The 12,500-nt window shown below is 35.0% G+C and overlaps 1 protein-coding gene across 1 annotated transcript in view; it reads right to left on the bottom strand.

Annotated features, from left to right (window-relative positions):
- LOC136839235 (Na(+)/H(+) exchanger beta-like) overlaps positions 1 to 12,500 on the bottom strand; it is a 157,815-nt gene that overhangs the window by 68,953 nt on the left and 76,362 nt on the right. The window contains exons 11-14 of the mRNA XM_067104986.1: positions 10,980 to 11,162; positions 8,074 to 8,155; positions 4,158 to 4,253; positions 3,480 to 3,601 (exon numbers count right to left, since the gene is read on the bottom strand). Of these exons, the coding sequence (XP_066961087.1) occupies positions 3,480 to 3,601; positions 4,158 to 4,253; positions 8,074 to 8,155; positions 10,980 to 11,162 (483 nt within the window). The remainder of the gene's footprint in view (positions 1 to 3,479; positions 3,602 to 4,157; positions 4,254 to 8,073; positions 8,156 to 10,979; positions 11,163 to 12,500) is intronic.

The raw sequence follows: 12,500 nt of genomic DNA on the forward strand, positions 1-12,500 counted from the left end.
CCAAAGTTATCCAGGGTTATCCAGGAGTTATCCAAGGTTATCCTACCCGGGGTTAATCTGAGGATAATATCGATATCCAGATCACTGTATTAAAATAAAGTTTATTTACCTCTGGTATACTAGGCCTATGATGCGACAGCACTTCCTTATACCTCTTTTGTTTTATTCTTATTCTTATTTTATTCTTATTCTTCCTTCCTCTTCCTTTTTAATTTAATTCCTTCAACTACTTCTTCCACTTTATCTTTATATCTTAACATTCAGGTGTGGTCTATAAAAGGAATTTCTTACAATCAAAAACCTATGATTAAATTTATTGGAAATCAAAAGTACTCTTAAAAAGTCAAAGACAGTGTCCCAATTTGTGAATCGATATCTAAATTTCATATCTAGCTTTAACTGTGAGCGAGAGAGAGAGAGAGAGAGTATCAGCACTCTATTTCAGTGTTTAAAGTACAAAACTGAAAAATCAAACAGTTACCTAGTAAGAAGGACATGACCAAATTAGGCTTATAAAAGTTATTTAAAGATTATGCAGTCATCTGCTTCTAACTGAGAGAGAGAGAGAGAGAGAGAGAGAGAGAGAGAGAGAGAGAGAGAGAGAGAGAGAGAGAGAGAGAGAGAGACTGATTTTACTTTTACTCTAAAACAGACTCTTCATCGAGCAGTTACCTAGCACGAAGGGCATGACCAAATTAGGCCTATAAAAATTGAACAAAGCGTATCCAGTCATCTCCTTTTAACTTTTTCAAAAGGAATAATCCAGAGACGGCAACATATGAATTAAAAATGACCGTTTCAATACGAAAATGTCATTCCACACTTATAGGAGAATTGAAAGGTCATCCTACAGTTACAGAGAAAAGTGAACCAGCTTACTGAACTATAAAATAACAGGTCGATTACCACATCTGCAGTAGCTCTTTGGCCCGGTTCGTGTGAACTTTTGGGCAACTGTTTATCCCTAACCATGAACTTGAAAGCTGTTTATAGCCCTTTCCATGAACTGAAAAACTGTTTATGGCCCCATCTGTGAACTTGAAAACTCTCTTTATAGCCCTACCTATGAACTTGAAAATTGTTTATAGCCCTATCCATGAATTAAAAACTGTTTATAGGCCTACCTATGAACTTGAAAACTGTTTATAGGCCTACCTATCAAACTGAAAACTGTTTATAGCCCATTCTATGAACTGAAAAACAGTTTATAACCCCATCTGTGAACTTAAAAACTCTGTTTATAGCCCTATCTATGAATTGAAAACTGTTTATATGACTACCTATGAACTTAAAAGCATCTGTTTAAAGACCTACCTATGAATCATAGGACCTAGAGAAAGCTGTTTACTGATTTGCTAATGAAACAGGCTTTTCCTACTCAAATCCCTATGCACTCCAAAACAGCTATACTTTTAGACCTACATAGGAGCCTAATGGCTACTGTCTGTTTACACAGTCTCCCAAACAAACCTTTGAGATAACTGATGATAGACTAATTACAGACTGGTTACAGACTACTTAAAGCCTGGTTATAGACTGCTTATAGCTTGGTTATAGCTTATAGATTGCTTACAGACTGGTTATAGACTGCTTATGGCCTGGTTATAGACTGCTTACACACTGCTTACAGACTGGTTATAGAATGCTTATAGACTGGTTATACCCTGGTTATAGAATGCTTAGACTAGCCATAGACTCGTTACAGACTGCTCAAAGCCTTGTTATAGACTGGTTATATAATGCTTATAGACTGGTATATACTGCTTATAGCTTGGTTATAGACTGCTTATGGACTGTTTACAGACTGCTCATAGTTAGATTATAGACTGCTTACAGATTAGTTATAGCGTGGTTATAGAATGCTTTCAGACTGGTTATAGCCTGGTTATAGAATGCTTATAGACTAGTTATAGACTGGTTACAGACTACTTATAGCCTGGTTATAGACTGGTTATAGAATACTTATAGACTAGTTATAGACTGGTTACAGACTGCTTATAGCTTGATTATAAACGACGGGTTTATAGACTGCTTACAGACTGAGAGTAGACTGCTTACAGACTGCTTATAAACTGGTTATAGCGTGCTTATAGACTACTTACAGACTGGTATAGACTGCTTCTAGAAGACTGGCTATATATTGCTTATAAACTGCTTATAGACTATATCTAGATTGCTTACAGACTGTTTACTGGCTGGTTACAGACTGTTTATAGACTGCTTATAGACTGGCTATGGACTGCTTATGGAAGACTGATTATAGACTACTTAAAAAAGACTGGATATAGACTGCTTAAAGAGGACTGGTTATAGACTGCTCAGACTGCTTATAGACTGGTTTTATACTTCTTATAGACTGGTTTATAGACTACCTATACATTGGTTATAGACTGTTTATAGACTACTTACAGACTACTTATAGCCTGCTTATAGAATGGATGTAATCTGCTTATAGACTGCTTATAGCTTATTTATAGACTGGATATACGCTGCTTAAAGACTGCTTATAGACTGCTAATAGACTGGATATACACTGCTTAAAGACTGCTTATAGCCTGCTTATAGACTAGACATAAACTGCTTATAGACTGCTTATAGCCTGCTTATAGACTAGATATAAACTGCTTATAGACTGCTTATGGCCTACTCACAAACTGGATATACGCTGCTTAAAGACTGCTTATAGACTGCTTATAGGCTGCTTGTAGCCTGCTTACAGACAGGATATACACTGCTTAAAGACTGCTTATAGCCTGCTTGTAGCCTGCTTATAGACTGGATATATACTGCTTACAGACTGCTTATAGACGGCTTATAGACTGGATATACACTGCTTATAGACTGGATACGCACTGCTTATAGACTGCTTATAGCCTGCTTATAGACTGGATACACACTGCTTATAGACTGGATATCACTGTTTATAGCCTCCTTATAGGCTGGATATACACTGCTTATAGACTGGATATCACTGCTTATAGACTGCTTATAGACTGGATACACACTGCTTATAGACTGGATATACACTGCTTTATAGACTGCTTATAGACTGGATATACACTGCTTATAGACTGGATATACACTGCTTATAGACTGCTTATAGACTGGATATACACTGCTTATAGACTGGATATACACTGCTTATAGACTGCTTATAGACTGGATACACACTGCTTATAGACTGCTTATAGACTGGATATACACTGCATATAGACTGGATACACACTGCTTATAGACTGGATATACACTGCTTATAGACTGCTTATAGACTGGACATACACTGCTTATAGACTGGATATACACTGCTTATAGCCTGCTCATAGACTGGATATACACTGATTAAAAACAGCTTTTAGACTGGTTTACAGACTGCTTACACGCTGTTTATAAGGCCGCCTACAGACTGCATACAGACTGGCTATAGCCTGCTTACAGTCTCCTTATACAGACTGGATACAAAATATTTATCACAGACCTACCAATGAACCTGAAGACGAGGCAGAGGAAGACTGTCCAAAGGACGAAGCCAGTGTGCCAAACATGGTCGTCACTGACGAGCACCATCCCCAGAAACATGAAGATGATGGTGTCACTTGTGGCACTGGGAGAGAAAATAAGACGGTATTTAATGGACCATATTATTATGTTTCATATGCAGTAATTAATATGCACATGGTGGATGTTTTGAAATACGTATATTTGTTAAATTGGGTTCTTTTGATTTGAGAATGAGTATGGATAATTGTATGTAATAGATGTAGTTCACCTATTGCATGCAATTATTATTATTATTATTATTATTATTATTATTATTATTATTATTATTATTATTATTATTATTATTATTATTATTATACATACATACATACATATATATATTTATATATATATATGCATTATATATATACATAAATATATATATATATATATATATATATATATATATATATATATATATATATATATACTGTATATATATATATATATATATATATATATATATATATATATATATATATATATATATATATATACAGTACATACACACGCATGCACAAGAAAGGACAAGAAACAAAATAAACCGACTCGTATGTAACTACTTAGAAATGCAAATTACCTATTTCAAAGTCCTCATAAGTGAAGACTTCTTCACTTACCTGGCCATCTTTGTGAAGTACTTGACGCAAGCATAAGACTTCTGCGAGATGTTTTGGAAAGCGTAGTGGGCCTGTATTAATCCGCACACGATTAGGCTGGAAGAGAAACTTGGGAATTAACTCGTGGTTCTTGGTGCTATGCTTAGTTGTTGGGATAAGAGAATACTGTTATGTATGATGACAATATATTCATTTGGTTATACATATACATCCGTATTTATAATATATATATATATATATATATGTGTGTGTGTGTGTGTGTGTATATGTATATATGTATATATATGTATATATGTGTGTGCGTGTTTATATATATATACATATACATATCTATATAAATATGAATTCTGTGCGTGCGTCTGTGTGCATGTATTGTATGTCTACCTTTACAGGGGTGTGTGTATGCGTGTGCGCGTGTGTGTTATTCAATTCACCATTTTAAAAAACACCAGTAATCTATTGTTTTACAAAGCCTCCAACCTAAAGCTATAACACAAACAGTTATTCTACAACCGACACATACTTCGGAAACGTCTCCTACAAGAATATCAAATAACCTACGTAACTAACTGACCTACCTAAAATATAAAATGGTCCTTGACCCAACTTATCCTGACCAATCACACAGGTATAGTGTGGCTTACGTAATACCTACACCAGCTCATAAAAGTACAATGTTTGCCATTTATCAAATGTTAATCTGACCACATTCAGTCCACTTGAATTTCATGCGACCAGTTTACCGGCGAGCTTTTTATAGGCCCGAGTTAAGAGTCCCATACGACGACATATTCGACAAATCAGTCAATCAATTGCCGTTGGTGAAGTTACAGTTTCTGTTTGCAATCAATTGCTGTTGGTGAAGCTACAGTCTCCGTTTGCAATCAATTGCTGTCGGTGAAGTTACAGTCTCTACTTGCAATCAGTTGCTGTTGGTGAAGTTACAGTCTCTATTTGACGACAAACTTCTAGTCTACGTGGTTGACAAAAGCATTTGTTCTCAAAGAAATGAGGTGGTATTTGTCAATGCTCGCTCTCAAAGGGCACTAGGTATCGGTAAGGTACTGACAGTTTCTTTGTCAATATTTGCTCGCAAAACAGAGAGGGTATTTGTCAATATTTGCTCTCAAAAGAGACAAGGTAATATTTGTCAGCTATTGACAGTTTCTTGTCCTTAAGAGTTACCACGTAATTGTCGTTTTGACGACAAACTTCTTCAAGCTTGCGTAGTTGACAAAGACAGCATTTGCTCTCAAAAGAGACAAGGTATATGTCAATATTTGCTCTCAAAAGAGACGAGGTATTTATCAATATTTGTTCTCAAAACAGCCAAGGTATTTGTAAACCACTGACAGTGTGTCTGTCAATATTTTCTCTCTGAACAGAGAAGGTATTTGCCAATATATGCTCTCAAAAGAGACAAGGCATTATTTGTCAGCCACTGACAGTTTCTTGTCCTTTATAATTACCATATAATCATGGTTCAACGGTTGCCTGGCAACAAGGACAAAACAATGACTGAAATCATTACGATCTGGTCGACGTATATAAACTTGCACTGAAGTTCCCAAGTAACATTATCCTATGATAACCGAAGTATCTCGGGATAATTACTCTTGTCTCTCTTGGGATACAATATATCAGGATACGTATTCTTGTCTCTTTTGTGCTACATTGTCAAAGAATTCCGAATCACGTTTCGAGTATAACTTTCTTTCCATCACACATTAATTCTCAAAAGTAATTTACAAATGTAATTTCAGTTTTGTCATCAATTTTTGGCCAAATTGGTTTAAAATATGGTGCCCAAAGTTGTTGATAAAATTTGGTGCCTAAATTGTTGACAAAATTTGGTGCCTAAATTGTTGACAAAATATGGTGCCTAAAGTTGCTGAAAAAATTTGGTGCCTGAAGTTGACAAAATTTGGTGCCCAAAGTTGACAAAATTTGGTGCCTAAAGTTGTTGACAAAATTTGGTACCTACAGTTGTTGATAAAATTTGGTGCCTAAAGTTGTTGACAAAATTTGGTGCCCACAGATGTTGACAAAATTTGGTGCCCAAGGTTGCTGACAAAGTTTGGTGCCCAAAGTTGTTGAAAAAATTTGGCGCCTAAAGTTGTTGACAAAATTTGGTGCCCAAAGTTGTTGACAAAATTTGGTGCCTAAAGATGTTGACAAAATTTGGTGCCTAAGGTTGTTGACAAAATTTGGAGCCAAAAGATGTTGACAAAATTTGGTACCTAAAGTTGTTGCCAAAATTTGGTACCCAAAGTTGTTGACAGAATTTGGTACCTGAAGATGTTGACAAAATTTGGTGCCCAAAGATGTTGACAAAATCTGATGCCCAAAGTTGTTGACAAAGTTTGGTGCCCAAATATCTTGACAAAATTTGGCGTCCAAAGATCTTGACAAAGTTTGGTGCCCAAAGTTGTTGACAAAATTTGGCGCCTAAAGTTGTTGACAAAATTTGGTGCCCAAAGTTGTTGACAAAATTTGGTGCCCAAAGTTGTTGACAAAATTTGGTGTCTAAAGATGTTGACGAAATTTGGTGCCTAAACATATTGACAAAATTTGCTGCCTAAAGTTAACAAAATTTGGTGCCTAAAGATGTTGACAAAATTTGGTGCCCAAAGTTGTTGACAAAATTTGGTGCCTGTTGTTGACAAAATTTTTGGTGCTTTAGCTTCATATTCATTTAAATACTGAACAATATCAGTGTTTTTTTGATATCTGAAATTACCCAAAATCAAATAAATAACATGAAGGTTGCTTGAGTTTCCTGCAAGCAAGAATAATTATACCAGAGATTCTTGCTTGTGAAAACAGTAGCCACTGGAACTCCAATTGATTAAAGAAAACATAATTGGAGAGAGAGAGAGAGAGAGAGAGAGAGAGAGAGAGAGAGAGATAGATGGGGGAATATCCACTATTTCCAAAGGTCTGTGAAAGTAACAGCAATGAAACTCCAGTCAATTAAACAAAACATAATTGCAAAGAGAGAGAGAGAGAGAGAGAGAGAGAGAGAGAGAGAGATTGTCCAGGAATGTCAAATAAGAGTTATTAAAGAGTACCAAGCGAGGAAAAGCAACACAACGCATGCGCAATGCAAAGTGACTTAGTAGCTAATCTATAATTCAGAGATTCATGATGATTGCAGCGAAGAACTTGACACTAAATCGCTTATTTTAATATCTAAGAACCCACTGCAATCTTGCAACCTTGGAATATCTGGAACGAACTACTTCTAAACGTAATTCCAGGTTTGCAAGACGCAGGTGACTCATGTTGAGGGCGAAAATAACATTTGGAATACAATTGGAATTTAAAATTTTGGCCCAAGGCCAAGCGCTGGTATATACAGTATGTTGGGGCCACTCAAAGTTGAAAGGGAAATCGAGAGAAAAGAAGACTTTAAAGGTGTAACAGAAGGTCAAGGAAAGACAGATGGAAGAAAGAATATGAACAGAGACATACAGTCCTGCATATAGAGTTTAGGCCAAAGGCCAAGCACTGGGACCTATGAGTCATTCAGAGCTGGAAAGGAAATTGAGAGTAGGTAGGTCTGAAAGGTGTAACAGGAGGAAAACCTCGCAGTTGTACTATGAAATATTTGTTAACAGAGGGTGGAAAGCGAGATGGAGAAAGATATGAATGGAGGTACAATAAAAGGAATGAAAGAGGTTGCAGCTAGGGGCCGAAGGAATGCTGCAAAGAACCTTTAGTAATGCCTACAGTACACCGCATGAGGTGCACTGACGGCACTACCCCCCTACGGGGACAGAGACATACAAAAAGGAATGAAAGGGGTTGCAGCTAGGGGCCTAAGAAAGGGACGCTGCAAAGAACCTTTATTAATGCCTACAGTGCACCGCATGAGTTGCACTAATGGCACTAACCCCCTCCGAGGAGGACTCACCTGATGATTCCTGAGAAGTGGAACAATTCGGCCGTCAGGTAACACAGGTAGGCCAGGCAAAACAACGCTAAGGGCTCCACCACTGGAAAGGGCAGGTAAGGCGTTATGGTAATTACAAGTGTGGAATACATGGGCCTACCTAGTTATGTTTACAATAATCGTGTAAGTACAACATATATATATATACATATATGTATGTGTGTGTGTATATATATGTATATATATATAATATATATATTGTCACGATGCGTACCAAGTACCTGGTTATTACACAATTAATCACAAAATTCAAAAATTTACCTCACTTCAGCCAGATACCTGAACTCTCATAACAATAAAAATTACGGCTGAGTACTCTAAAGGTAACAGTGATCCCTTAAAAAGTCCATTAATCACATGAAAAATCAAACTAAGTTTATCAAGACTAGTGTGAGGTATCAACAATTAAACAAGAAATATACTAGAGTAAAATGGCATCACTCCATCAAACAACTTCAATTGTTTCCCTGGTCTTAATTCACTTCAGCAAAACTAAAGGAACAAAACATGTTAATCACATAATTAATCCTATTCACTGGTGGTCAATAAATGAAACAGTTTTTAAAAATTTTAAATACAAAAACTTATTTTTAAATTCAAAATTTATAATTAGAATTCACAATCTGAAAAATTTACAGTTACTTGAAAACAACACAAAATGTAATTAATTATTGAATTAAATTATTAAACAAAACTAAATCACAAAACCTATAATTTATTAAGAAATTAAATTAATCAAGCAAAATTTAAACTTTCAAGAATTACTCAAGATTTGGAAAGAAAATGCAATGTTAAATTATCAAGAAAAATTTAAAATGCTAAGTAAACAAATGTTAAATCACCAACACATGATATGTGAAAAATCAGGAGATTTCAAACACAAGAACACACAAAAATACACAAAAGATTTACCAATAATAATTTCACTTAGGCAAAATTTCCCTAATATACCTTATTGTACCATGGTAATAATAAGTAAAATTCACTTCACCTTACACACGCTTGTGAAAACCTTTGTAAAATAACTTGCAGCTGCCTTGATTCACAAAACAAACTTTTTTGTCTGTTGCCGTTATGATTAAGCAATTTTATTAAACTCAGATCTCAAAAGCTTTATTTAATACCAGTGACCACAAATATATTATGTTAAAATTACTCTCTTTTGAAGAGAGAGAGAGAGAGAGAGAGAGAGAGAGAGAGAGAGAGAGAGAGCCAAACTGATCAGTCTCTCAGATAAGAATGAACAGATTTTTGGATTCCAGTAGGAGAAACAGTAAGATGACGTCATTAGGGCAAAACGTTTTGAACGCAAACAGGACAATACATGGTCAGAGCAATGCAATCTTAAACATGGCGCAACCGCCATGAGCTTCAGTGCAATACTTGTTCATATCTCTCAAAAGTTACACATTTTTACCAAAATAAATCGTAAGGAACACATGTAACATTGCGAAATCATGTCTTCTTCTCGTACGGGACAAAGCTTTTACAGAAATCTCAACATGACTCGACTGTTATCCTCGACCTGTCATCGCGTCACCCAAAACAAAACGTTTCTCTTATCTGAACTGGTGACTGATGGCACATCTGGTCTAAAACTCGAATCTCTCCCTCCCGTTACTACGCTATTATCAAGAATGATATTATTAATTCTAAATTACGCTGTTAATTTATCTAAATTACTAACTCTTTTGAGATCTGATACACTACATTACATACAATATTTCAACAATTATTATTATCACACATAACACATGATAAATAGAAGAGTAAATATATCAAAACTATGGGATGATATACATATTACAAGGCAACATCATGAAAACACATACAAACACATTTTACAACACATGAATTTAGCATTACCTTCTACAAAACCTCTACTAAAACTTTCCCAGTTTTAGTAGACAAAAGCTGAAAAAACCAACTGAATTTAACGCAAGAGACCACAAAGATTCCCCATCATGTTTCCGGACCTCCTCTGGAAACCACTGGATTTACAGATTTCCAGGGAGGGCAGGGCAGGGGAAAACGGACGAGAGAGAACGATTGTGCATCATTTAATACTGGACGAGTTGTCTCATGCCAACTGAACTGGTTTTACTTAAATCTAAACTTTTACCAACAGGTACAAAATCAAGAAATTGGGAAATCCGAAAGGAATAATATTCTCTTGATATGAATATGAAAATAATATTTGATAATAATGTGAATATGCAATGCATTACTCATAATGTAATACCTTGTTATTCAGTTTTATTTATTCCAGGTGGCATAAGACCACCTTAACATTGCATATCCAGTATACTTTGGTAAGGGGAAGACTCATATTCTGATATCATTATTGAAATTGTTCAATTCTTCATTCTAAACCTTTTTATCATTCAGGGTCCTTGTCCTATTCCAGAGCCCTTAAGTTTTCCGCTTTAAGTTCTTGGTTTATCAGAGCACCTAAGTTTTTCCATTTTAAGCCACTATTCTATCACAGAGTCCCTATGATCTCAGAGCTCCTAAGTGTTTCCATTTTAAGCCATTCTTCAATCACAGAGTCCCTAGAATTACAGAGCCCCCTAAGTGTTTCCATTCAAAGCCCTGGTTTTATCACAGAGCCCCTAAGATATTTTCCGTTCAAAGCCTTTGTTCTATCTCAAAGCCCTTAAGTGCTTCTATTCAAGGCCCTTGTTTTACCACAGTCCCCAAGATCACAGAGCCCCCTATGTGTTCCCATTCAAAGCCCATGTTTTATCAAAGAGCTCAAAGTTTCCCCATTCAAAACTCTTATCACAGAATCGTTATTCTTTTACATTAATTCCTAACATTTACACCTAACGTACATCACATAAACCCTGACATCAGTCGAATCTCACCTCTGACATCCGTTGTCGATTTCGTGATGAAAGCCGTGAGGCAGCCGTAGACAATACCAATGGCGATGCCCCCGAAGACGACGACGAAGAATGCCACGACGGCCAGGGCGTACTGGGCAGCGGGCACGGAATCCATCGAGAGGAAAGTGTTCATTGTGTTGTAGAGGACGACGGTCACGCCATCTGTTGGCAGAAATTGGAAACAGTTCAGTATCTTCCTGCAAAAGCGGTGGGTGACTGGTTTGATGTACAGTGCTGGAGTCGCAGCTGTAATGGTCACCTGTGTCCTTCCAAGAATGTTATACTAGTGGGTTAATGTTAATTCCTTTAGGGAAATTAATCAATTTTAAAATGTGAAGGATGTCATATGATTTACCTGAGTAATGGGCACATGTGTAGTGTAGCTGACAATTACTTAAAAGAGAATAGCTGTGCAATACAAGAATTGTTTTGGGTTCAACAATCTAATATGTTTGCAATGAAAAACAAGTTTTGCTTTTACAGCTTCGATTAGAGGCTGAAATATTATAGGTAACTATACTGAACAGAAAATTAACATTGCCTTAAGTTGGTTTTCAAGTTACTGAATTGAACTTAGCGACTGTCACCATCATACTGGTAAATTTAGACTAAATTCACATACTTGACATCCACGTTGGCAAACATAAATAATTGTTAAAACGCCAATCATACCACAATGATACCGATTTACCGATTAGCTGAATCACTGATTGGACAATGTCGAATTGGCGTCACGTTAACGAGGGTCATCGACTCCCAAAGACTTTGATTCAATGGAATGGCTGGATTTCATGGCTATGCTAAAATTAGGGAGCTTGCAAATTCATGAGATGAAAGATTCAACGCTTCATTCACTCAAACAAATCAATAATGTGGTATTTTTATCAGAAACATTTGTTAATACAGTAAACGACTCTGGAGGTATGTGATACAACGTGTCATACATATGTATGTATATATGTATGTATGTAATATATATATATATATACATATATACATATACAGTATATATATGTGTTTGTATATATATATATATATATATATATATATATATATATATATATATATGTGTTTGTATATATATATATATATATATATATATATATATATATATATATATATATATAATATATATATATATATATATATATATATATATATATATATATATATATATATATATACATATACATATATATATATGTATATATATATATATATATATATATATATGTATGTATGTATATATACTATATATATATATATATGTATATGTGTATTTATATATATATATATATATATATAATATATATATATACAAACATATACATACATGTATATATATATATATATATATATATATATATATATATATATATATATATATATATATATATATACAGTACATTCATTCTCTCATTTTCAGTGATCTGCTTGACTCATGTTTACACAAGAAAATAAAAAAAACACACGATCCATAAAAAAACTACTTTTATAAAC

Source organism: Macrobrachium rosenbergii, chromosome 6 (assembly GCF_040412425.1).
Source record: "Macrobrachium rosenbergii isolate ZJJX-2024 chromosome 6, ASM4041242v1, whole genome shotgun sequence".
Lineage (NCBI taxonomy): Eukaryota > Metazoa > Arthropoda > Malacostraca > Decapoda > Palaemonidae > Macrobrachium > Macrobrachium rosenbergii.